This window comes from Dermacentor andersoni, chromosome 11 (genome assembly GCF_023375885.2).
Source record: "Dermacentor andersoni chromosome 11, qqDerAnde1_hic_scaffold, whole genome shotgun sequence".
Classification (NCBI taxonomy): domain Eukaryota; kingdom Metazoa; phylum Arthropoda; class Arachnida; order Ixodida; family Ixodidae; genus Dermacentor; species Dermacentor andersoni.
Genome location: NC_092824.1, coordinates 85,865,145 through 85,892,440, shown reverse-complemented (window position 1 = coordinate 85,892,440; position 27,296 = coordinate 85,865,145). Strand labels below are relative to the sequence as shown.

At 46.2% G+C, this 27,296-nt stretch overlaps 1 protein-coding gene and 1 long non-coding RNA gene across 6 annotated transcripts in view; one reads left to right on the top strand and one right to left on the bottom strand.

The window, feature by feature from the left end:
* Positions 1–27,296, top strand: part of LOC129381376 (uncharacterized) — a 128,382-nt gene that overhangs the window by 89,274 nt on the left and 11,812 nt on the right. For all 4 annotated transcript variants that reach the window (XR_011891261.1, XR_008609567.2, XR_008609568.1 and 1 more), the window contains 2 exons: positions 16,983–17,154; positions 20,939–21,064. This is a non-coding gene — a long non-coding RNA (uncharacterized lncRNA). The remainder of the gene's footprint in view (positions 1–16,982; positions 17,155–20,938; positions 21,065–27,296) is intronic.
* Positions 256–27,102, bottom strand: LOC126517846 (piwi-like protein 1). Of its 2 annotated transcripts, none has more exons than XM_050167648.3 (9): positions 26,831–27,102; positions 19,019–19,664; positions 14,785–15,159; positions 12,539–12,805; positions 9,309–9,524; positions 8,478–8,618; positions 6,043–6,615; positions 5,055–5,438; positions 256–2,105 (listed from the first exon to the last, which is right to left on the bottom strand). In XM_050167648.3, the coding sequence occupies exons 2-9, from the start codon at positions 19,505–19,507 to the stop codon at positions 1,650–1,652; spliced, it is 2,901 nt and encodes a 966-aa protein (XP_050023605.1). In that variant the 5' UTR covers positions 19,508–19,664; positions 26,831–27,102; the 3' UTR covers positions 256–1,649. The 2 variants fall into 2 exon arrangements, with proteins under 2 accessions (XP_050023605.1, XP_054920142.1); XM_055064167.2 differs by having other exon boundaries at positions 19,019–19,621.

Sequence of the window (27,296 nt, the reverse complement as noted above, 5' to 3'; positions counted from 1 at the left end):
AGATCAGACACATAAGTACTGCCACTCACTACCATGGTAGCTGAAACTATCACAGCACTAGAGTTCCTTACAGGAATTTTTGTAATAAACTCATTGCTTTGCATAAATACTTGGCAGGCATGTCACGACCATCTACATTAAGATCTGTGATCATCCCTGTACCCAGGACAGACAAGTCCATGCGGCCATCCTATTTGCAACATTATTGGTTGCAAATTGAATGGCTGTACAGCTCAAACTGATACTGTAGGGCAGTGATGAAACGAGAACAGTCTTTATTGACCTTGTTAAACTACATCAATGATAGGTAGAGTAGAAAGCAGCAGTTTTTTTTTTTTTCCTTGGAATGATTGTCTCAATCACATATTGCAGGGGAAAAAAAAGGAGGGGGTGGGCGGCAGAAGGCTGAGACAAGTAAGTTCACTCTGAAATTAATTAACAGAAGTGAGAAGGAAAACTAACATGACAATGCACTCAGAAAAGGGCCTTCCATTACAAGAGATGTCTCGGCAACAGCATGCAAAATGATGGAGTTTGACAATTCATTGATTGCAAATCCTCACTCAAGAACATTTTCATTGCCCAACAGTTCTAACAAGTGATAAAAGTACTTCGCCATTGAGAAAGTAATTGATTCGACATGAAATTTTAAAAATAAGCTCGTGACTAGCCATATAACAATGAATGTACCATGATAACTTCATTGGTGAAATGGGGCAAACTCTAATGTCAAGAAAAATGGTTAACTGACTTGGTTCGTTCAGTGTTATGACATGGTAATGCAATTAAAACCTATGATTCACAGGATTTTAACATTGGCAGTAAAGAAGAAAAGCAATGTTCAGTGGTTCCAGCAAGGACAAAGACCTCTTGATGACTGCATGCAAAATAAGACAAAGAGGAAAACACACATCAAAGCAAGAATAAAAAGATGAAAGAAATGTTGAAAATGAAGTTATTTTGGATTTTAGAACAGGTTTCAACATGATTCAATTTGCACAGGCAAATTACCAGCTGACCGAAATTGCAAAAAATGTGCAAGAAATTATTTTAAAAGAAATTGTCCGAGTTGATTCAATTGAGAATGCAATTTCAGAATGTCAAAATAGTGCATGAAAGAAAAGAAAAAGAAAACTGCATCTCTTCTCAATTTTTGCTCTCCCCACTGAATTTCTTCCCAAGAATTTTTGATCAATTACTAAACAGAGGCTGAAAAAAAAAAAAAAGTCTACAACAGCAACACAACCGAAATGAAGTGCCCTTCAATATAGCATCATAAACAGGCAGGTGAGTGGAAAGCTAGCATGGAGGATATTTCAGCATGCAAAGCTGGACCGTCAGACAGACTCCACCTTTTAAGTTCAGCACCCACAAATTTGCAAGCAGATACGGGAACGCAGCCAGGAAAGAAAGTTGTACAGAGTATTCAAAATAGAAATGGTGTGTGCACTTCAGTATTGAACCAATTTCGCACTTAGAAGGGTAGGTTAATGGAGACAAAGGCAGCATGGGTGAATTCAGTGTATGTTAGTGTGCCGAGGCAGAGGAGGAGAAAAAAAGAGAGAAGGACAGAAGAGATGTGTGAATAGAGAAACGCATTTCATTGAAATTCGACAGGAAAAAGTGCGATCGCAAAACAAGAAAATCAATCACAAATAGAAGAGGGTCGAGGCAAGCCTGGGGCTGTGCTCGCCGTGCAGCGACTGGCCGGCGAGGAATGCCAGCTTGTGGGCATACTGGCAAGGAGCAGGCACGCGGATGGTGCCGGGCCAGTTAAAGTAGAGGTGCGTCAGCTTGTATGAGAGGCGCTGCATATGGTCGGGCTTGAGGCCCGTCGTGTCGTAGATTACGTTGTAGTGCGTGGGTGCGACGGTGCCCTGGCGGACGCTCTGGGAGACCAGAAAGAAGTCGTAGCGCTCGGGCCGCGTGACCTCCGTGTCCACGACGGTGCCTGGAGGCGGGTTGTTGAACCCGCCGGAAGTCGTGTGCGCGAAGAAGCGCGTCGAGATGCGCTTCGTGACGACGACGAAGGCCAGCTTGTGCTCGACACCCGGGAAGAGTACATCCAGAGAGCTCACAATTTGGTCGATCTCCCACTCGCGCACCTGCGTTGCACATGAGAGCACCAAGAATCCGTCAACTGTCATGTGCATGCACGAGGGAGAACATTTAAAGGGGCCCTGAAACACTTTTCTGCGCCCTAATCATAGAATGGCTCACAGATCTCGTACCGCAAAATTTTTTCAAAACCTTCAACCGAAAGTGCAGTTATCACACCAATACCTGGCTTTCCTTAGTCTCCGCTAGTGCGCTGAAGTTACGCAACGGAGGTGCCATGAGGGCAAAGCCTCAGCCTAAAGTTTAGTACCGGGGTGGCGAAAGGGGTTCGCTCGCGGCACCCCGTGGTAGCCGCAGTGGACTAAGCTACATATCATGCCGCTGCCATTTTGGGCACCAAGCGCAGCAGACGCAGCTACACGCAGTGCGAAAACTACATGATTTTCCTTTTTTTTTTTTTGAGATCGCAGACATATTTTGCATTTATTCAACTCAAAATTAGCAATTATGTATTGCTGAGAATGCTCTCGCGATCACGAAATTGGCTAGTAGTGTTAGCAGGCCAGCTGCTTTCGATGACTCGATCTACGTGACTACATTGCAGAAGTGAGAGCCAGCTATTTTTTGCTGAGTTTAACAGCTTTGACTCGCATATTCACAGCAGCCTCAGCGACAGATCAGCAGAGTTTTCTCACTATGTTCAAAGGGTGTTTCGGAGCCCGTTTATTGCCAAGTGGCACTCCATGAAAGAGCAGGGTTGGTTAACTCGAGTGATAACTTTCAGCTATGGCGATCCCTTTCACGTGATTTCTTGCTACTCAGGACCAGACATGCCAAAGTGTATGGCCAACAGCATCCCCGGCATTGTGAGGCCATCACTTTATGGGGTACAGTCACTTTCACAATATTCTGCACAACTTGGCACTGGATGCTTTGAAGGCTGTCAACCATATATTTCAATGTATCCAGTGTAAAGCTAAGAATATTGCAAAAGTAATCGCTCAAGATTACTGCCCAAACTACAAGCACCGTGGTAGCATTGTGCTCATACAGAGTTCTCAGTGCAACATTTCATGCATGAACAGGTACACTTAATTACGCTGTCTAAAGCACAGAGCTTCCTAAATAAGTTACCTACTAGAAGGATCTTTGGTACTGTGATAGCTTAGCTGTCATAAGAACGACGGTTAGTACATGGATTTACTCCGATTTTCATGCTTGTGGCTTCAGACATACTTGTGGTTCTATTCACTATGCTTTATCTGCCTTTATTGGCCCCAATTTCGAAGCAATGCTAAATGCAGAAGGCAATAAGAGTCTATGCACATGCAGAATCGTGGTGAATTGTTGCATATGTTTAACAAAGCAATATTTTGTTGAAGACAATCAATCTGGGAAGTCATAAAGCAGTTTGAAGCCAGAAGAACAAAGTCCAGGAAAATCCATGTAGGCACTATTACTGTTCCCATGCTGGCTTTAACTGCCATGCTTGCAGCTCCCCTAGACACTAGCCATAGACAATTGTCATTTTCTTGGAAAACTCTGTGGTCTAAAAAAGGTCAGTTACTCTCCATTCTTTTTCTTTTCCATTTGGTTTAGTATTTCTAGCAAAACAAAAGAAATTAGTCTGTGTACTCATGTGGGCATGTGGGACAGAACTTAAAGGGACACTAAAAGAGAGAAATGATTTCTTCTGCATTATTAAATTACCCTTCTACAATACCAAGAACACCAATCTTACTACGATAAGATGCTTAGAAAGCAAGAAAAAGCGCAAAAGCGAAATACAGGTGGAGACGCCTCCTTGAAGTTCCCGCACCAGGTCGCTGTGACGTCGTGGATTTTGATAGTCTTCTAGGGCCTACTTATTTAGCTGTACAGATTGACTGCGTTGTGTTCTAATGGAACCAAATATTAAACATGGCAAGTTGAACCAACGTGGCCTAAATAAAATACTTTACCTTGGAAACCTTGACGTCACACTGACGCAACGGCTTCCATGTTTCGGCACGAAATTCAAATGCGGATACTTTGACCATTTTTCTCATCTAACATTCAAACTATTATTTATTTTGAAATGACTGCCTGCAGAGTTCGCAAACAATGCTTTATCAGTCTAAACGGATTTATTGTTTTGCTAGTGTCTCTTTAATTAGATGCTATGAACAAACTAGCACTTCAAGTTATTGCAACCTTGCCTAACTTCAGTACAAATATGCTCCTAAAAAAGGTAGGCTAGAAAGCACTCAATATGCAGACTATTCAATAATAAAACCTAGACTGAATCACTGAATGCAGTGAATGTGAAAGGACAAGGGAAGATTATGCCTCACTTCAGTTTATTTTCCTTAAAGACCCCCCCCCCCCCCCCTTCTTTGGGGCGTACAGTAGACATTCGTTGATCCGACTCCGATTCGATGTTTTTTTCCATCCAGACTGAACGTCCTGGCAGGCGTTCACACATTCTTATGGGCCCAAACTTCCATTATCTTGATCTCAAAATTGAACTTCACCATAAAATTGGAACTTGACTGGTCAGCTTCGTCGCAATACAGTTATATTGTGCGGTGAAGCATACCAAAAATAAAAAGGGGTTGCTGTTACGGGGCATTGTAAGTGTTTCTTAAAAATGAATCTTTGCAAAAGAAGAACAATGAGAAAGACTAATTCTCAGAATGCCACTATTGCAATGATTTCTGTACCACGTCTCACAAATGCAACAGTCATAAGACTTTTACTTAAATACTATGTCATTTTAATATGGCTACACATTCATTTAACAAGTTGTCTACAAACAGCATATAGTGCACACACCCGCTGCAGAGTGCTGCAACAAGCTGGTGCAACCAGCACGGCAGTAGGTGGCCTGTAAAAGTACATGTACTTTCCACCATGACTCAAAAGATAACAGATGACAGCAGTTAATGAATTTTCATGGGCACTTTGCAAAGACTGCTATCCAACCATTAGGCGCTCGAGTCTGCTGCAAGGCTCACCTGTGGTATCTGGCCATCGGAGACCCCGTCACGGAAGAAAATGATCCGCTCAGGAGAGGCACCGTCATTCACCTGGGCATACTTGCGCAGAGCATCCTGCAGGTGCAAGGCCAACGTGCTGCCAAGCTCCTGGTGCGATGCGTGGAATGACACGCGCGAGTACCAGCGTGTGAATGTGCGGTTCATGCTGGCCACAAAAGCACCCGCTGACCGGTTGCGCGAGCCGGCATCGTGGTACGTGTCGTAGCCTATGACCATCGTGTTGGACAGGGGGATCTCTAAGCACCAGGCCTCCCCGCCAAGCTTGCAGTTGAGCTGTATGGCCACTTTCGTGGCCACCGATCGCACGTTCTTGCGGTTGCCAATGGTGCGAGCAAGGATTACCTGCAAAGGATTGTGTGGCAATGGGAGACACAAGTCGTTCTGTTGTTTGTGGATGAACCTGTGATGAAAGTATCGCAGAACAAAGTGTTGATGGGCTGACAATTGTGGTACAAATAAAAAAACCACATCCAAGTTTTCCCAGCTTGCTTCAGCGGGATTTTTCAGTGGGAGGATAATACAGAACTACTACTTCATATCATGTTAGATGCTCCGTAATACCAATATCATGTGTAGCACATCGGAAAAATGGCTGCTCTCACCCTTGGGAGTAGTATAGAATGGAATAAAGCAGTACACAGAGCTCAAAACTGCTAACAGCCTGCTACCATTAGCAGAGTAGAGGAAAGCCTGCTGATTGCACTATAACTGTCAAGCGCCTGGCTGACATATGAACATCTGTTAGCATTGTCCAGAAGGAGAAAGGACTGAAAGATGACGAAGATGGGAAGCAAAAATGTGGTCGGAGCTGGGAGCTTCTCTGCAGATGCTAAACACACTTAGTAGAAACATGGAAAGCAACAATTCCCCCTGGATCCATGCAAGTGCAACATTTGCAGTTCCACAGTCTACAATGGTGAACAGAAAAGTGAGAAACTACGTGTACCTGGGTGTGGAGGCCAAGATCAACGCAGGCCTGCTTCTTGATCATGTCGTAACGGTCCTTGCGGTTGTTGGGCACAACAATGAGAGCCAGCTGCAGGTTTCCCCCTCCACCAAGCTCGTGCAGGGCACGTACGTAGTTGCCCGCTCTGTCGTCGTCCAGCTGCAACATCTGGGGCTGGCCCATGCGGACGCCCATGGGTGGGCACACGCTCATCAGGTTGCGCACAAACTCGGTCACGTTGGCCTCCTCGCGTTTGGGGCACACCACCAGCCATGAGTCGATGGCAACGGCCACATGCAGCCGCTTGTCACGCATCTCGCGTGAGAAGTCTGCTGTGGCGGGGCTGTAGCGGTACACTTGGCCACTCTGCATCACCTTCTCAGGGGGCAGGGTGCGCCCATCAATGCTCACCAGGGCATTGTCAAACGTCAGCCCCCACAGCTCCATCTCGTGGCGGATAGCCTCGTTGCCATTGATGCGTTGGATGAATTCAAGTAGGTTGCGCACACGCTTTGGCGGATCTATGCGCGTGTGCTGGGCCAGGTCTCGCATCACAGACACGTTGGCACGCATCTGAATCAGGTTGGATAAAATCAAGAGAAACGAAATTGGACAGGCAGGAATGTTAACTGACCAATTGATTTCCTACCCTACACCGGAGGAGAGGTAAAGCGACAAAGGAAAAAGAAGGAAAAACAAGGAAAAAACAAAGGGGCATGCATAGAAAATACTGAGTTGCAGTCACATGCATAAGTCACATGATTACCACAAAAGGCTCAATGGTGCTTTGACCACCTTCTGCTGTATGGACTGTAGCAGCCAGCACAACAAGGTCATTTGCTACAAAAGTGACTAATCACCGAAACAAATTGGCATGTTAACAAGCAGCCATGCTAGCTTGAACACGCACTTCGGGGGAGTGTACCGGAGGATGCTGGTGTTGAAGGAATTGTGGGGAAGAACGTTGAACAAGAAGGCTATGTGCAAATTTCAGTGTGGCTTCAAGGCAGTGCCATGCTATAGGCTAAAGTTTTCTGTCTGTTACCTTTCATGGAGCCCCACACTCTTTCCACCCTCAAGTTTTTCATGGTTGCCCATTCTCCTCCCCTTTTCAAGGTTGCCATCTTGCATTATGACTGTGTTAGTAGTTAGTGAATAGTGCACGGGGCACTGGCAAACCAGAAACTGGATTACGATTAGTTGCACTTGACAATGCTTTACCGCACAGCAGAAGCTCAACATTGATATCAGTCGCAGAAGAGGTGGAGAGCAGAGCCGCTTGCCAAAGTTACAAGAACGAGTTGTGCATCCATGAATAGAGATCGCATTTACAAAGATTTGAGCATTGTTGTATGCTGCGATTCCAGTGGGTAGCGTGTGGATTGAAAAAACATTTCCTGGTTATTAAAATTTAGTTTAGGGTGTTATGTGGAAAAACACGTACATTCATTTGTTGCAAATACAATGGAACCCGGATATATCGAGCTCGAAGGGAATCGTGAAATAGTCGATATACAGAAATCTGCTTGAGACGGCCGCTCGTGGTCGCGACAAATGGTGGTTTAGTGGCAAATGGTGACAAATCGTCGGCCGTCACCAAACTGGTTTTCACGTTCCTTCACACACATGGCTTGCAAACGTCATGGGGCGCCGTGCGCCAAAAGACCGCGGGAGATGAGAGGGTCTCTGGGAAAAGTGCACCATCCAGAGCACGGCGCTGCTCTAGAGCAACCATCGCCAAGCCGGTTTCTTCATTCTTTCACGCACGTGGCTTGCAAACATCACGCGCCTAACGACCAGGGGAGATGCGAAGGGCTTTGGGGAAGCGCACCTTCCAGGGCGCAGCGCTGCTCTAGATGGCTGTCACCAAGCCGGTCTTCTCCGCGCACACGGCTCGCACACGTCACGCAGCGTCGCGTGCTGAATGACTGCAGGTGGGCGTGGGAGATGCCTGCGCCTTCGGGGAAAGCGCACCTTCCAGTGTGTGGCGAGGGATTCAATATATAGAATGACCTGCGAAATTAGTTTGATATACGATGCAACTTTCCCATACATTTACACAGGATTTTCAAGGGGATAATCTGTGTGTTTGATATAAACCAATAACTCAAAAATATCCGGGTTCGACTGTACTTTGAAAACTACAGATATTGAAATTAGTGCTGAAATGAATATCGAATAGCTTAACAACCCTGAAGGGATTCTTACGACCTCAGCTCGTCAAGAGCAATTGCCACTTTTGTGTCTAATGAATAATGAGCTCACTTGGTCATGGGTATTTCACAACTTTTTCTGGGTGGCTTGTGACTAGGCTTGTGTGAATATTCAATGCGTTTGAATAGGATCGAATATTAAGGTGGTACAATATTAACAATATGCAAGCACAGCCAGTGCCAAGGCAAGCACAGCCCTGTAATTCCGAGGAAGATACGCACCTCGTCAGTCAGCCCAGTCAGGACGCACAGCTCAGGCACCAGGTAAATGTTTTCGGTGCGGCCGGCGCGCAGATCCTTTTCCTTGGGTCGACACACCAGCAGTGGCTGCCGCGCGTCACGGATGCACTTTTCGTACTGGTCCTGCACAGGAAACAAGATGCTGCTCTTGCTTCACAGTTCACATAGGCTGATCACCATGTCATGTGGTCAAAATTGTCACATGGGTTCACTAGTGACACTGCTGCATGAAACAGTCTTTCAGCAGACTTTGTGCACCCGAGTAACCATAGGAACATAACGCACAAGTACATAGCACACGTGACCACAACATTTGAAGTAGCCATGCAAAAACAAAAGGTGTTAATGCCAGTGCCATAGAGTTTCTTACAAAAATTAGCAAAGAGAATTTTGGCTCTAGTCTTTGCTGCAGCTGCAAGTAAGTTAGGTCAGCCAGCAATCATGGGCAGTACATAGATTTGACTAAACTTTGTCCTTCTGGCTTCAAATGATATTGTGGTGTTGCAAACTGATCACTGTTGACAACATACTGCGTTACAAATGCAGCCATTCTTAATGAGCACGCAAGTGTTTCGAGACTAATTGCTTTGCTTTAAGAAAACTACGAGAGCTTGCAAATTTAGAAAGATGAAGTGCATTGAATAATGCCGCAGGAACGTTTGAAGCATGAAGATGAGACAAATCCACATAATACACCATTCCCAAGGCAAGAAGGATTTGTTAGGCCAGAGTTTGCTCTAGTAACTTTTTTTTAGAAAGCTCTGCAACAAATTTGGCCTGGCATTACAGACTCTGTCAACGCTGTCCCCGCACCGCATAGTACTGCATGTACGTCTTGGGCCCCTCCTTGGTCTCAAAGACGCTTGCAGGCGATTTATCCCAGTCAATGTCGTCGACACGGTATGTCTTGTTGTTGTACGGTGTCATCACGATGCAGCCGGCCACACGCTTCATGGCTTCATCTCGGTAGTGGGGACCAGATGATGAAACCTGCGACAGCAGGTCCAGCACACTGTCACGCCGAAGCACCTGCAACAAAAAATGTAGTGCATATTTTAGGTGCAGGTCAGGACTTCAGTATCCACGTCTTAAACCTCGGAAGACGCCTGCAGATTTCCTTTCATATACAGCACTAAAGGCTAATTACGCGTTTGCCTGCTACAGAAAATTCTCAATGGGCGTGCCCCATTGTGTTTTTTGAAATGCTCATATATGCCCGCAAACAACTATAGCTTCCAACAAAAACTACTAAAGGGAACTAGGTAATTGCTAGTGTCCATGGGAGAAATTACAAGCATGACAGTTAATTGATAATGGGAATGATGATTAGCACATGGATTTGCCTAGACTTCACCCTTATGGCTTTGAATGGCTTCGCAATTTTGGAAAATGTTCATTTTCAACAAAATATTGTGTTATGAATGCAAGTTTTCATGCCTTCCTGCATTAGAGAGCTGTCACGGCCTGGGTTCACAGGTGGGAATTTTTTTCTTTTTAATGAGCTGTCATAATGAAAGCAGCACGTTGTCATCACCACTTGCAAGTCACTGGTCACAGACATTACGCCCATAGGCGTGGTATTTTCAAGCGATCACTTTAGATACTGCTATCATGTTGTCATGTTGTTCCTGGCACAGTGCAGTTATGTGATAGTGAGCTTTGCACAGCGCCAGAAATTCTGGCGACCTATTATGACAACGCGTTCAGTGCCAAGTAGTGCGAAATCTCGCGAAAGTGATAGCATCCCCGAAAGTTATTTTAGCTGATATAACAGGACACTCCCAAAACAAGTGCGAGAGTGTCACTGGGATAAGAAAAGTAGTCACAAGAAAGTTGGAAGCCACAGGCATGCAGATTTGATGTCTATATACTGCTACCTAGGAGCTAAATGATTACAGAGCCAGAGTTCCAGAGTAGTAATTTTTGCAGGAAACTTCACAATGGCAGGGAATAGAGCGAGTGGATAAAACAGAGGCCAAAGATGTGTCGTTTATTAGTACGATAAATAAACAAGGTGGTACTGCAATGGGAATGTGGAGACAAGAGAAGATTCACAGGAAAACGAAGATGGTGCTCAACAGTGGTCGATCAAAAGCTGCGTCAGGCTGGACCCATTATTTAGACAAGGAGTTCTCTTAATCGAAGAAAAAAAAAAAAACTCTTTGATGTCTCAAACAGTTGTTGCTCTACCAAGATAAGTGACCTTGTTGAAGTGCTGGCCCCAGCCTGAGGCACCTCCTGTTCGTCTGCCGTTTACTGGGCATTCGAGATGCTGTGCTGGAAATGGTTGAAGGAAGAGAGAGAGAGAATAAACATTTATTTCGCAAAGCAAGTAGAAAATTTCCTCGATGAGTGGGGCCCTCAGTCCAGGGCTCCATTGCCATGCGCGACTTCGCGAGCCCGCTGGATCAGCCGTTGCTGTTCCTGCTGGCTTGTGCTGAGCAGCGCAGACTCCCAAGAGGAAAGGGTAGGGTTGGGTATAGAAGGAACACCTGAAGGGTTGGGGCATTCCCATACGGAGTGATACACCGTGGGTTTGGCCCCACAGTGGGGACAATAGGAAGGGTACAGGGTGGGATGAAAGATATGTAGCATGTGGAGACAAGGAAAGGAATAGGGTCTGCAGCTGCCACCAGACAGCGGCATCTGCCCTATTAAGCAAAGGATGAGGAGGGGGATAGTTATGGTGGCTTTGTCGGTAGTACTCGAGCGTCTCGGTGTACTGTAGGGGCTCCGGCGGTGCGTCGTCTGGGTTGGACAGCTCTTCCGATGGTGCCCGGCCAGTCAGACCTCGGGCTACCGCATTAACGCGTTCATTACCATGGAGAGAGGCATGTCCAGGAGTCCAGACGATACGCACCCTGTGTAACGTGGGAGGGGGGACAGAGGAGAGAATTCGATGTGTGTGTGCAGTCACGAGTCCTTGCGCGAAGGCCCGGCAGGCAGCCTGCGAGTCTGTCACTATAGTGATGGGGGTGTCTTGTGCGGAAAGGGTCGAGGCGTTGACAATGGCCAGGGCTATTGCCTCTTCCTCTGCTGAGCAGCTGTGCGTTGTTAGACTGTGGCACACACCCTAAGCGCGTCTGTATTGTCAGTTACAGCTAAACACATGGCCCGCCTCTCTGGGTAGCGGGCCGCGTCAGTGTACAAAACCGGTGGAATGGAAACATTGGAGAGAAACATCGAACCTATTTATGCTGATGTTGTATTCACTTGAAGCTGCATTTTCATTAATTGCGTGGTAATGAGGCTGATTACTTAAACAGCAGTGAAGGCCAAATTCCCATTTTAAAAATTTTATATTCTTAAAATGAAAATAGTCCATAGTCCCGATGCTAGTACACTAGTGGGACATGCATCCATGCATTTCGTTGTATTTGGGCTGCTGTGCTATACAGTAAATAATATGGAAACTTGCCAATTTCAGCCTTACGCTTTGTTCAAATACAAGTTATTCCACATCCTTAATAAAAAATTAATCAAGCCTAACAGATGACATCAAAATGTACATCACGGCCAGCTGATGCGAAAATTTCGAGGTGGAGAAAACCTCAAGCTGGAGTCACCATCAGTCACAATTTTGCATTCTTTCTGGCTTACCAAGCCTTCTCTCGCACTTAGGACACATTTGCATTGCCTGTTGGCTGCAGAGGTTGCATGACTGAACAAGGAACGACTCGTGGTGACAGATGTTCACAGCTGCAAGAGAGACATGCCTGTCTGTCACCACGCAGAAATCTCTTGCAATTGGTACCGTTCACATCTGCTGGCGTGCTGCTGATTGGTTTGGCAGCCTGCAACAGAGGTCGCGCTACTGAAAAACCGAGCTGCAAGTTACCGAGCCAAAACTGTTGCTTTCTGACCAAGGCAATTGCCACTTGCAACCTGTGCGAGTCATTGGTATGAATGGGCAACAGGGGTGGATTATTATTACTTTCTTTCCATTTTAAGAGAGTAATGTAGTCAAACTATTTTTCTCTTCAGTGTCTCTTTGCAGTGCAGAGAGCCAAATCCCCTAATCTGGTATGCACCCTCAGACGCACCTTGTGCACTGTGTCCGTGACCATCATGACACCAGTCTCGTACTGCCCTATGGCAGTAATGAGGCCTTGCCACAGCTCAAGGCCGTGCTGGGGAATCGCTGATACGGCACGCTTGTCGAAGAAGTGCCGATTTATCTGCACAAAGTCGAGGTGCTCGAGGTTGCGGCGCATCTGCGTGTTGAACAGGCGCAGCAGGTCTGGGTTGGTCGGGGCCAGCTCCTGCACCCACTTGATTCGGATCGTGATGGGGGCACCATCCGTGCGCCGCTGCAAGAGGGAACCCAGGTTGAAAAAGAAAACAAAGAAGTGGCAGCATATTCAGCAGCTTAACTTGTATTCCACACAGGATGAAGGCCTTTTCGAGTGACACCTGCCACGTTGGCCCAGTGGCGATGGCGTTGCATTTCTGAGCTCAAGGTCAGGGGTTTGATCTCTGCCGTGGTGGCTGCTTTCGATGAGGGTGAAATGCAGGCGCATTTTAAAAAGCTCCAGGAGGTCAAAATTAATCTGATCTCAACTACAGCATGCCTCATAATCAGTTCTAGCACATAAAACCCCACAATGTTTTTTTTCTTCCAGTAGCCTCGACTTACCTGTACCTTGCATCAGCACACTGCATCCTATGACCATAGAGTTACCAGCAAAACTTGATTGAGAAATCTAGCACTAGCTTCTACGGGTACTGCAAGTATGGCAGTTCAGCCAACTTGCAAGTGTAGGGTAGTGCATGGATTTGCTGAAACTTTGTCGTCCTGGATTCAAATGGCTTTGCAACTTATCATAGCAATCATTTTCAAAAATACATTGTGTTGCAAATGCAAGCATGTTGCAATGACTTTTGTGCATTTAGAAAAACATAATGGATGGCATCCAAAGCATATGGGTTTCCAGCTCTTGCAATCGCATCCAGCGCATGCAATCAGCAAAGCCATAGTCTTCGATATCCGTTTTTGTTACTCCAAGGGAGCCGTTGCTGGGGCACAGATCTGGACACCACTTATGGCACAGAAGCTAAATTAAAAAGTTTTAATGTGTCTCGTGAAATGAACGTGCAACGACACAAACACAAAGGTTAAATGAATCCATGTACCACCTACCACTGTTACTTCAACTGCATGATTGTGGTGCCAAACTTCCTTCTAGTAAGCTTAGTAGAAAACCCTGTTACTACGACTGCGAATCTCCTCATCTCTGCCACCCTCAACTGCGTTCCTCTTCCCTCAAGATCTATTGTTTCTCTTTTAGGCCATCGGTTATCTAGTGGTCTATCTGGTAGTCTATCTCGTGGTCTACGCATTGCGTGACCAATCAATATGCATTTCTTCCTCCTAACCTCAACTGGGACATCAACTATTTGCATCTGTTCTCCAATCCACACTGACACCTTCCTGTCTCAACACCAACCATCAAGGTTATGACCATGCCTGCCAACCTGTGAACTTTAGGACACGACAAGGCAGGAAAGGGGGGAGGTTGCACACATGTAAGTTTGCTCTGACCGCACACCTTTTGTTAGCTACATGCACTATTAATGATGATTTACCTTTAGACACTGCAAATACAAACAGCAGCTGACTTGCAATAGCAGAGACTGGCAACGTATTGTTTCCAGATTAATGACTTCATCAGTGACTCTGCTGCTGCTGCTGCTGCTGCTGCTGCTGCTGCTGCTGAACTCACCTGCTTCAGGAACTTGCCTGAATAAACTTGCTCAAAGCAGGCACCCCTCTGGTGTATGGCATTTTGAACTGCTACAAGAAGGCAGTGAAAATACCATCACAATTTCTGTTTCACTTGCATCTTTTGTTATTTTGCACCACAATGTATTTTTCAACAGCTTCAAAACATTTTCGTGAATGAAATGTAGTTATTGCATTTGGGAGAGTTGGCAGGCATGCTCATGACAGACCAACAATAATGTAGCAGCAAATGCTCCTCAAAGGGGACATACATACATGCACCATCAAGTCAACTTTTTCATATTGATTTTTGCAGCTGTACAACACACAGCAATGCAACGTAAGGACTACATGAGAGAGACTGCAGTAGAGGACTCCGGACCTATGTCGATGAGCACCTCGCATACTTCTGAAGCGGAGTGGATAAGAATGAATGAGACCAACTGTTTCATGGGCCATTCTTTTTTTGCAACAAGCATCCGATAAGCTCAGGCAGAGAACACTCTCGAGTTTTGCTAGAGTACTCCCTTGACCACAAGTCCAAATCTGCAGCATTTTTTTTCTTACCTTAGAGTAGAGCTCGGTAATCTCATGTGGCAAGCGTGTAGGGGTCTTCAGGTCTGACATGCCGTCGAACACAAAGCACCGACCAAACTGCTCACGATGGTCATTGATGAGCGCCCGGCGGATGCGGCTTGACTCGACCAGCGGTAGGAAGTCTACGTGGTACTGGTGAACGCACCACTGGGGCAACGACAGCAGCCGAAAGTAGTTGGCCACCAGCTTGATTGGGTTGCCGGAGAGGCCCGTCTTGTCAGTCATGTGCTTGGGCCGTGTTGCCAGCACAGCCAGCTCATCACGGCGGCCCCGACGGGCACCACGACCAGCAGAGATAGCCGCATTGAGGGTGGCTGCGCTCATGGTCGTGACATTTTCAAATTGCTGCGGATGTGGCAAAGACAAGGTTGGGGAGACAAAAAGTATGTTGCATGGTCATTCAGCGCTATTATATTCCGTTTCACACTTGGCAGCCAACGCTGCAGAAACTATGCAAGCAGTAGTGCAGTCATAGATGTCTAGCCTTTCTAGCCATCTATGACTGCACTTTACAGCCTTTATGCCTCTCTAGTCTTCATAGCATTGCCTGCTTGTATGAAATGGAAAGTAGCAGCATACACTTTCACACACATATCATTGATATATGTCAGTGCCACGTGGAAAGAAGGACAGGTGCAGACAGACAACACAGAAACGAAAAGATAGGACCTTATTTGGCACAAAGCAGATTTAAAAACGCGACACTGGACAAACACATAAGCACAGGGATAGAGTGCCGAAAGAAAGTTAATGTGGGAGCCTTTATGTTCCACTTTTATATATAACAATTTAAGTGTGAAGTTAGCAAATTTTTTTTTCCTGGCGATATCGGCGTGTATGCTTATAACGAATATATTACATAACAAAGGAATTTTTCCGTCTAGTAAGAAATTGCTAATAGTGCTATTTTATTTACCTACACTGGCTATGCGAGTGCAGCTAGTGCAGGAAATTGGCCATTTTTTTTTCTTGGCGTAGGCCATTTTTTATAGGAGAAATGTAGCATGAAAACTGCATGTACTATGCAGCAGTTTTGATGAGCATAGGCAGCAGGCAAACAGGCTAGCAGTGCAAATGCCTGGCACCATCTTGTCTGCGACTGTCGGTGCCGTTTGTATGCATACACGGCGACAACAGCGAAGGATCACTGCAGAGTCAGCAGTGAAGTGCTGACATGATCAAGTGTCACAGAGGAAAGCGAGCTAATCTTCCACGATGAAATTATCTTGCTGATGATGCTGGCTGTTTCAGACTCTGCGCTGTATTATAAGCAAAGGGAAGTTGTGCGCCGTGAACTTGTGATGTATTTCACGGCAGTTCGTCAATTCATTGCTGAAGCAGAACTCTTGCGTTGGCTCATAGTTTATGGCAAGAACATTGCACAGCCAGCGAGTGTGAAGTCAGGTGCTTTTCGTCTGCTAATGCAGAAGACAAGGTGCAGCACACAATGTCATAACTTCTGCCGTGAGCGTAGGTGAAAAAAAAAAAAAAAAGCCCTATAATGAATTAAGAGGTTAGACTGTATGCCACTTGCAAAAAATTTAGCACTTTGCTGTTAGTGCTCTATCCTACTTTTTCCTGTTAAGTGTCCTGCCATTAAATCTACTTTATAATGTGTACGTACGAAACAGCCCTATTGAGTACGCTGCTAACCTTCATTAGGTAGTGAAAGCGCCAATGCTGATAGCACAGTTGGTGGCAACAAAATTTAATGGCATAGGTTGAATCAGTCTTCTGATTCATATATGTGTTATCATACTTTCAGAAGCAGTCGATTGTGCTGGTGTCAACTTGGGATTGTGCCACAATGTGTTATGCAGACCATCAGATAGTGATTCACCCAATCAAATATTACACTAGTGACATAATAATAGCTTTACTTTCTCTCTTGACAGTCGTATTGTTCAAAAATTTGAATAAACAATTGAAGGCTGTCACGATCTTAACAAATCAAGGTGCTATTTCAGTCGCAGAAAACATATTCAGTGTTTAAAGGAAACTGGAGCATGGCAGCATGCTAATATCTGGAACATTATTTTGTTTGTTCTTGTTATGAGCAAGCTTCCATCTTTCAACCCACACTTGCACTGTCATGCCAGGTCAGCAGTCAGACTAACTCCCACTTCCATCAAATACATGGCCCATTGAAGCTTTTTTTCTGCTTTCAGGTCACTCAGGTTTTGTTACAAACAGAGCCAAGGGAGAAAGCCATCCCTAAAACACCTCAACATTCTGCAGACATACTTCCCCACATGTCTCCAGGGCACAGTGGTGAAACGAATCAAGGGCAGCACCTCCCCCCCCCCCCCCTTTCCCTGGCGGTCCAGTTCAAATCCTGTGGTAAGCACGTTCAATGTCCCTATGTACTGTTACGCTGGAAAAGAATGAGAGCTAGAACAAATGAAGAACACTGCGTATGCCTGGTTACTTGAAAGTGAGGTGTGTCACTGCGATGTAGCCTGGTGCCAAGTGCGCCCTAGCTCCAAAACTAAGCCTCTGTGGTCAATCACATTGGTGTCATACACAGTGGCAAATGCAGAAGGGTAAATTTGCCTTCTAGTTAACTTTCTTGCATTCATGTTTACTTCTGACAGGGCACCGTATTTTTCACAAATCATAACCAAAATGTGCCCTCTTTAGATTGCTGTGCCTAAATGGAGAAAGCTAACATATTTTTATAACTCTAGAGAAATGCATACATATGGAGAGACAATCATTGAAGGATATTTTAAAGCATGTGTAAAGGAAGTGCATATGTTTGTGTAAAAAACATTCATGCAACATACAATTCAAGAACTCAATTTGACAGTGCAGCTTAATTACTTGATGCAACATCTGACAAAACCAAACCAATAGTGAGTGAAAGTGCTATCACAGCCATCAGCCAGTTTTAATTTCTCTGCTGAAGGGCTTCTAGCAGAGCCTAAATGAAAATTTTGAACCCTGTCTTGTCACATTATTGTTCCCTCCCAATCTGACTACTCAAACCCCAAGAGCTGAACAGGCTAGAAATGAGATAAAGATGCAGTTTGAACAGTCAATCATTTTCACTGGGGAGACCCGCCAACATCCTGCGCCAACCAAACACAGCCAAACCAAATCACATTCAGTCCATTCTTCTATAAGACTGTCTATCTGTGTCGGAAAAAAGACATAGCACATTGAAAATTCAATGCCAGCAGTATGGTTTTCACGTTTACCAGTGCATACATGTACATACATGATTATGTTGTTTCAACTGAACTTTGCTCACTGTGCTTCGTTCTGTTTTTGCACCTCAGAGTTTCATGCTGTTCTATTGGAATGTACAAGTATGCAAACTAGCCCAGTTTACTGTACCTTTCCATAAGAAGTATGACTTGTCTGCCACTAGCTACACGTGCACATGCACTGTGTTACGTATTTTAATGGAAACAGGTTTTTTAGACATCTCTGATATTGCAGTTTTCAGCTCGCTTGAAGATGCAGGCTACTTGAGAGACAAATTGCCGAGTTTTGCTAGCTAGAATTAAAATAACCAGCTCTGTACTTAATCTAATTAGAGCACACCATGACTGTCATGACAGTCCTAATCTTTGGACAATGCTTTGCATTGTGGTGCCACTCGTTTCTCTCAGTGCGATACACTGGGTACGGCGCTGGGTGGTGCAAGAGCATTGCTATGCACCCTTGAAGAAAGTACCAAAAGAAAGAAGGGAAGGACGAAATGAAGTGCACTGATTGTGGAAAGTCGCAAGGGTTTCGTACAATGATCACTAGGGGAAGCTCTGGCACTCCAATCACTCTGCTAACATGGGAATGGTGGTTAGTCCGTGGATTTGTCTATAAATCATTCTTCTTGCAGATTCACAAATGTGCTGCGACATTTATTAGGCTTTAGCTTTCTAAACGTTCAAGAACTCAGCTTCCGAAGGACAGCAAGGCAATTAGTCTCAGTGTACATGCGTAATCATTGCGAATCGATAAACTAACTCAGTATTCCGCTGTACATAATAAATGTGTGAAGTCACAAAGCCGTCTGAAGCCAGAAGGATGCAGTTTAGGCAAATTCACGCACTGCCCATCATTCCCATGCTGGCTGAACAGCCATACTTACAGCTCCCATAGACACTAGCGCCAGAGCTCCTTCCAAAGGGCTCCTGTAGGAAACTGCAGTCAAAATTATGGTACACCAGCACCACTAGCGCTGTATACCACAACCTACCTCCCGCTCCATTTCTGCGACAGCATCACGGAAGGAAATTTCGCCGATGGAGGTCGTCAAGCTGCTGATTTCCGACAAGATAGACGGTGCTGGAGAAGGCAGCTGCTCTAGGCGAGCCATCTGCGATGGAGGAGGCTGAGACACCATGGCCCCGTACATGGCCATCTGGGATGGTGTGGAGGACTGCAACTGTCCATACATGCTCGATGGCAGGCTGGGTGGCATGGTAGAAGTTTGTGGCTGTCCAAGCATGCTCAATGCCGGTCTGACTGGCATGGGAGCCTGCTGTCCAAATGTGCTGGGTGACGGGCTTGGTGGCATGGGAGACGGCTGTCCAAACATGCTAGGCGACGGGCTGGGTGGCATAGGAGACTGCTGTCCAAACATGCTCGATGGCGGAGTGGGTGCCACCGAGCGCAGGCGGCCTCGCGAGCGGCCCCGAGCTCGGCCATAAGCCGGTCCCTGATCACTGCCACTGCTGCTGTCCATTGCAGTTGCTGTGGTTCGCGTCAACCACTCTCCACGAATAGGAGAAGGAGTGGTCAGGTGCTAGATGCAAGGATGCCGATGAATTCAAAGCCGTGCTCGCACTTCAACTCTGCGCTGTAGATAAGGGGTTTGGGCTGGAACAGCAAGACGATGCTCTCTGCAAAGAATGTATTGGTACATTCACTTTCTGAATCAGGGGACACGCATTGCACAGTGTAACAACAGGCAAAGAATGTTAACTCCCACAAAGCCCGCACACAATTCCATATCAAGGAAAATAAAGAACTGGTTCACCTTCATTTCAGGCTATGGAGAGATCCTTCACAACAAGAAAAGCATACCCTAATAATACTAATAATAATATTTCAGTAAATAGTTAGCACAGTAATTTAATTAGCAATTGTTTTGCTAAAATCAGGTTCGCTACCTAACTCTGTGGGAGGGAGAAAAGAGGAGGATAAAATGTCAAGAAAAAGAAAGTACATCATGGAGAAAGCGCAACAGAGGCGTGGGAAAAAGAAAAATGCAAAAGTATTGTAGTTGCTCACACAGGCCAGCTGTCAAATGAAACACACTACTTCCGTCTGAGTTGAGTCACCTTTGTGATGTCTATCTTGTTCGTCAGCAAAAAGAAAACTTGTGAAGCACTTGTCTACTAGCGGGACGAGCACTGCATTCGGTATATCGAGTACTGTGCACAGCACTTAGGGTCAACATAGAGTGTTAGTTGTAAGCATATGGATAATGTCTATAAATGGGGGGGGGGGGGGGGGGTGCAGTAGGGATATAACAATGACCTGCAACTGCCAACTTATCAGTGGAGTACTATGTGTCAGAATAGGCGCAGTAAGCTGCACTTCTTGGTAACATGCACACACCAGCCTACGATTAGCATGCTGCACTCCTTGGTACTCGGGCGGTATACACCAGACTAGAGGCAAAAAAAGTCTCAGTGCTCTTCCACTCTGTGATGAAGGATGACCAGCGAAGCTGTGTATGTGGGCACCTTAATGGCGAACTGCATCTCCGCCGTGGGTCTGCCTAGCATGTCACTATTTTCGGGATGGGCATATGGGGAGTGCTTGACGCTTGCTTCACCTCCATCGCAGGTCAGCCCGGCATTGCACTATCTTTGGGATCAGCTCACATATGGGGAGTGGGGAAAGTAGCTCTTAACAGCTTCGCTGTAAAAGAACGATGGGTTGGCCTTTTTGGAGTTGACCTCATCCTACGGCAGGTCACACGGTTTCCATTCCTGGTCCCTGCAGCCGCATTCCGATGGAGATGGAATTGAGAGCCCGCGGCAGCGGCGCTCCCTCGTGGAAGTCGCTTTAGGAAGTTGAATCGAACAAATTTTAATTTAAAGGGCTCAATCTTGTGTAAGTGCATTACGGACTCCAATTGATATTCCTAACCTGTTTACACTACCAGAAGACAGCAGTACAACCTTGGAGTGGAACTGAGTGGAGTGGAAGTGAGTGGAGTGGAGAGGTGCACATACCATGCAGCGCAGCTGAAAGCGGATGCACTGCCTCGACTAAGCAAGTACACGATAAAGTTAGTAGTCACTGTCGAAAAATATTACGGAAAAAATATATCATATTAAAAAATTCTGTGGTTATTTAGTGGTTAATACTAGAGAAATGTATTAGGCATTACGTGGCACCTCCTTAAGGTCCAAGATACATGGTTTAAACCGCATTCACCACATTGCAAGGCGTTCTTCAGGAGCTCACTTGACGCACGCCCTGCCTATTTGAGAATCGAAGTGCAAAAACTGCATGCAGTTTTTATGATACCACAAGGAAAGCGTGACTGCTTGCGCAGGAAGCAGTGGCTGCATAACATTGGCCGAAAGAACTTTGTTCCAACAAAGAACAGTGTTGTTTGCGAGGTGAGGAGTCTTTCTTATTGGCTGTATCAAAGCATCCCCTAATGCTACATTTTTTAAATTCTTCCGGCCTGCTCACCAGCGTTTTTGCTGCAGCACTTTGTATGTTGCATAAAAATGGGGTAGTCCTCAGTATGCTTAAAATCCTGCTGGAACTCCATCACCTCGCATGTCGCCAACTGTTGTTATTCAGTCGCAAATGCAGCACTATAGATTTTGCTCTCCGCTGTGAACATTTATGTGCGAAGATACAGCCTCTCGATCACGCTTTTCATGATTAGTAGGGTCTGTTGCATGTTTTACTGAAAATTAAAACAGTGACTTGTAGAGGAGCTATTATTTTCAGCTTACGTCGATGTGTGCATCAGTCGTGCAATGAATGCAGGCCCTGATAAAATTAGTGGCAAGTATACCCGTGGTACTGCAGGTGATGAATACTAGCTAGTCCGCATGGCTTTTTTTTAAGTTTTAAGGCGAAAGCCTTTAGATCTGTTTCAAGGTCACATTGTGAACAGAAAATAACACGCGATCCAGAAAGGCCAGAAGCAACCCAAAGCATCTCCAGCCGTGTATAAGAGATTAATGATTAGCCAAGTTAATGATTCATTAGTAATTGAATTAAGGTGGACGAAGGAAGATTAAAGTGGATTAGTATGGAATAGGGTTGATCAGGGTGGATGAAGGAAGATTAAGGTCAATTCAGGTGGATTAAAGGGACCCTGAAATGATTTTAACGATTTTCTACAAACATACTGAGTGGTTAGGGTAGGTCCTTCTGATCATTAATTGACGCATCTAAGTGCTTCGCGTAAAGCGTGTAATTTATTATAAGGTTTTAAAAATGTGCATCGCTGCTCATCGCAGCACACTGCTCAGCGGAATTTTCAGCCGCCCCCACCTATATGATATAAATCACCCAATTGACGTCATGAGGGCGAGCTATCCGATTGGCTGCCCAGGGCGCGTCATCAATAATCTTTCCTCCTTTATAGTGAACAAATGAAGTTCGTAATAGTTGGAATGTTAGTTAGTTTCTACAAAAAGAAACAAAGAGAATGCGCAAGAACAATATCTCACTATACTTAAGCACTTCCGGCACACAGCAAGCATCGTCTGCTTGTGTTACAACATGCTCCATTTTGACGAGAGCTCCACGGTCAGAGTCGGTCTGTCTCTTCGTGAGCACTATGATTCGACTTTGTTGCGTTGGACTGCAAACGTAGGAATTGGCAATATGTCAAGCTGAGACATCGTGTACCTTTGCAAGGCAGCAGACGAGCGGACTGCCGCTATCCAATCGGTGCCAGGATTTCCGCGTTTGCGGCGGTCGCTTTACACCGGAAGATTACTAACGCAATAGCGTTTCGCGAGTCCAGTATTAGGGTAAACACAAGCACAAAGGAACAGGGCCTGGCCGTGTCCCCTTGCGTGTCGTTTCACGGGATGAGCAGAAGCGCAAATGTGAATGGTCTGCATGGTGCAGCCACCTGGTGGCACAGAGCTCAACCACACGCAGTAATAGTAACAAAATGTATTCTTCTTTGCTGCTGGTGTAAACTTTTCACAGGAGTGTAATGGTTAACACGTTTTTGTAAATGTTTAAAATGTTTTACGCTTGGTTAGAGCAATATTAGCTCTTTGTTAGGCTGGTTAAGCTCTGCACCAATGGGTGGCTGGACCGTGGAGACCGCTCAGGCAGCTCAAATAAGTCTACCCTAAAATTCAGTCATCAGCTTGAGTTTATGCCTCCACCGTCCCGTCGAAACGCCCAGCTAGCCTGTGGTTACCAGAATACCAGACATGTTTGGCGCTGCGACAGAATGCTCGCATTGCACGCTGCTTCGATAGCTCTCGCTTGGGGTCGACTGCCAAGCAGCTGGCGGAATGTTTGGAGAGGCTTCACGCGGCCGCTCCTAGAGAACCGGAAGTCAACAACACGACGTGGCATCATGAAGCAGAGCCAGTGAAGGCGGAGCTTAGCCCCGATCGATCACTCGGCGAATGAATTGAGGAGACAATGCATGACCATGGAGGAGGGTAATTTGTAATCGTCCGTAGCTCTCTTAATATGAGACGTTTCACACAAATTGTGGTGCGAATGATTAATTTTAGCTGTACCCTATGTGTTTACAAAATTTGAAACGTTTCAGGGGCCCTTTAAGGCAAATTGGGGTTGATAAAGGAGAATTAGGATCAATTAGAGTGGATTAAGGAGTGTTAAGGTGGATTAGGGTTGATTAGGGTAAGTTACAGTAGGCTGTACAAGGCTTTCGCATTCGTGCCTCTTAGGCGATACCCAAGGACACCTTAGATTTTTGGAATTTGCTTTAAACTGCACTTCCACGCACGCATGAGTGGGCGGCAATTAGTTGGTTTTCTCATGGATACAGGCAATGTGCAGTGTTCACATGATCGTGCACGCTTGCTGTTGATATCGACATGGCGGAGGCCGGGAATCTTCGCTTTAATAGCGAATGTTTTAAAACGACCTTTCTGCAATTTTGTTCTGTGGGGAAACTTTTTTGGTTGATTGTTGCATCAATGCGCTTTGATTAGGAAGGTTGAGCAATCAATCATGATGTAGTAATGCAGAGAATATTCTGCAGGCAATAATGTTTAGTACTAAAATGTGCCAAAACCTCTATCTGATTATGAGGCAGGCCGTAGTGGAGGACTCCAGAAATTTGGACCACCTGGGGTTCTTCGTCCACCTTTCCTCTAGGTGGCGTTAATTGCTTTACCTAGCACATTAGTTACTGTATAGGCTCCTTTAAAGGGACACTAAAGTGAAAAATAATTTCTTCTGCATCAGTAAATTACCGTTCTACAACGCCAAAAACACCACTCTTACAACGATAAGACGTTTGGTAAGCCAGAAAAAGCGCAAGAACGAAATACGGGTGGCGACGCCTACTTAAGTTCCCGCACCTGGTGGCTGTGACGTCTTGGATTTTGATAGCATCTTCTAGGGCCTACTAATTATATATAGCGGTACAGATTGACTACATTGTGCTCTAAAGGAACCGAATATTAAACATGGCAAGTTTCCGGAACCTTTATTCAGCCAACGCGGCCCAAATGCGAAAACGTACTTTGGAATCCCTGACGTCACGCTGACGTACCGGCGCTGGGGTTTCGGCGCGAAATTCAAATACTTGGATCTTCATTTTCTCATCTAATAATCAAACTATTTTTTTTTTTTAAGTGACTGCCTGCAGTGTCCTCAACCAATGCTTCATTAGTCTAAACTGAGTTATTGTTTCGCTTTAGTGTCCCTTTAAGGGAGCCTGCCTATACGGTAACGCCAGAGCGCATATTGCCACATATTCAAAGAGACGCCGCGAACATGCACAGCAGACACCGCGGCGTCGAAGCACAAAGGGTGCGAACGCTGTCGCTACTTTGATCTCGACGGTGCGACGCCTAGTGTGCCACGGGGAACGCGCATGTTGCTACACATGCAAAGAAGTGACACCGCGAACATGCAAAGCGAGCACCGCGGCGTCGAAGCGCAAACGGAAAGGGCGCCAACGCGGTCGCGGACGGTACGGAGCCCATACTCCGTTTCATACATCAGGTGCAACGCTGTGGAAGCTATGCAAGTAGAGCGGTCTCCAAATTTTATCACTCCGCGCGTTCCGTCTATGCTTGGCTGGGCGTTTGCTCGCGGCGTTTGGTCGCGCGAGCATGCACATGAGGCTGCCGCGACGGGAGACAAATAAAAACAACGAAAAGACAATTGATATAAAGCAACGTGTTAGCAGCCGAATGAACGCATGGTGTGATTGCTTCTAAGAGCAAATTCTTATTTTCATTCAGATATAAAGAATATTTTCAAAAAAATCCGCCATAGACACCGAACTGTTTCTAAGTGCGAACGCAGCCACTGCACAAAGTGTCTCTAGCCTCAACAGCGTTGCACTTGATGTATGAAACGAAGATTATAGTATGCCACGGGGAAAAGCGCCACCGCGAACATGCAGATCGATCACCGCGGCGTCGAAGCACAAACGCAAGGGGCCCCAACGCGGTCGCGGACGCTACATTGACATCTAGGGTACGACGCCTAGTGTGCGACGGGGAAAGGGCATATTGCTACACATGCAAAGAAGCGCCACCGCGAACATGCGCAGCGAGCACAGCGGCGTCGAAGAACAAGCGGAAAGGGCGTCAACGTGGACGCTGACTGTGCTACGCCTGGTGTGCCACAGGGCAAACGCATGTTGCTACCATAGCCTCCTCTATTCTAATATAAAGGATGCTATGTTGCTGCTGCACATGCAAAGAAAGACACCGCGAACATGCACAGCGAGCGTCAAAGCACAGACGGAAAAGGCGGGAACGCGATCACTATATAAAACACACACACACACACACACACACATTGATGTCGACGGTGCGGCGCCTCCAGGCGCCTTCCTCCTCCGGGGCTCACTTGTCGCTCGGCGACAAATATCGCCGATTTCACAGACGGGGCATGCAGGATTGCGCCTTTAAAAAAAAAAAAAAAAGGGGGGGGGGGGGGGGGGGGGGGGCGCGTCTCACTATGACCAAGCGGCAAATGCGCATTTTCAGACCTGGCCTTGCAACCCAGCTATAGCGTTCCACGAGCTCCGCAGCGCAGTGGCTCATACACTGTAGGAACATACAGCATGCCTCGCCATCAAATTCAAACATTTTGATGTGCCTTGAAGTTGATAAACGCTAGGAGAATCGGGCACACATTAACCTCTTCTCGTGGTTCCTGCTCTGCTCAAGACGCGCGACGCAAATCAAACGCTCCGGCCGCACACGCGTGAACAAAGGTAACGACAAGCACTCTACTGATCGGACGTTTAAGCAATGAATTCCGAACAACCTTCGCAAGAGAGGCGCGCATCTCGAGCGCACCTCCATGAGCTCAAAAACATGCATCCGCCAAAATGAACAGCCGCAGGTGCAGTACAACAATCGTCACAACGCTGTCTTTAAACCGACTAAAAGGCCTATTTCTTTCCCACAGTGTCCGTATAGCACGCTGCGCTACATATTCAATGTCATATTCAATGACCCGCTTTTGTCACGTTTACGGCCAAGACAATTAATTCACCAGCGTTCAGGTAACGCCTCTGCTTTGTCCATCTGCGCTGCAAGAACGCGACGCACGTCGCAGTTCAACCAGCGTCGCGAAGTCGTTGCGGTCGGCGAAGCCCTAATACGACGATAACCACGACATTAAGGCGATTACGTTGCGAGAAATTAGTCCGTCAAAATCAGCCAGTGCGGCTCGGTTGACAAGGTATATCGAATGCCTTTGCATCCAACGAGAAAGACGCTACGTCTCCTTCCTCGAAAGGCAGAGATAGACGGACACGCTAATCAAGTTAGGTGTTCGCGCGAAAATGTCTTCTATTCAACGCGACGTTGAAAGTACGTAGTGATGTTTTACTCACGTGTTTCATCAGTTGCGGGTCGTCTCCAATCTTGCCAAGGGCACCTGCTGTGGTTTGTCACGTCAATCGACACTCGCTCGAAGACTCCGATTGCAGAAAGTCCTTGCTCCGCGCGTTCTAGGCGGAATTGCCGCTTTGCCGCCTTTGCATTCTCCTCGCCGTCTCGAACGCTCGAACCAATTAAAATCGCCGCTAGCGCTGCGTGCAGACGCCCATTGGCCGTTGGACGCCGTCGCTAAGTGCTCGAAAAAAAAAAAAAAAAAACGGGTTACTACCAGGGTGCGGATAACCGTGGTGACCGTAGACACGTGACCTACGCTGCCAATGAGCATGCTCTGTGCATATCTGTTGACTCCAGGGTCTTCAGCGTCCTCTGTCAATTCGGATTACATATAGCGGTTAAAAAAGAAATATCCTTTTGCAAATTGGTTATCTTGACACTTTAGCGCGAAGTGCTCGTAGTATC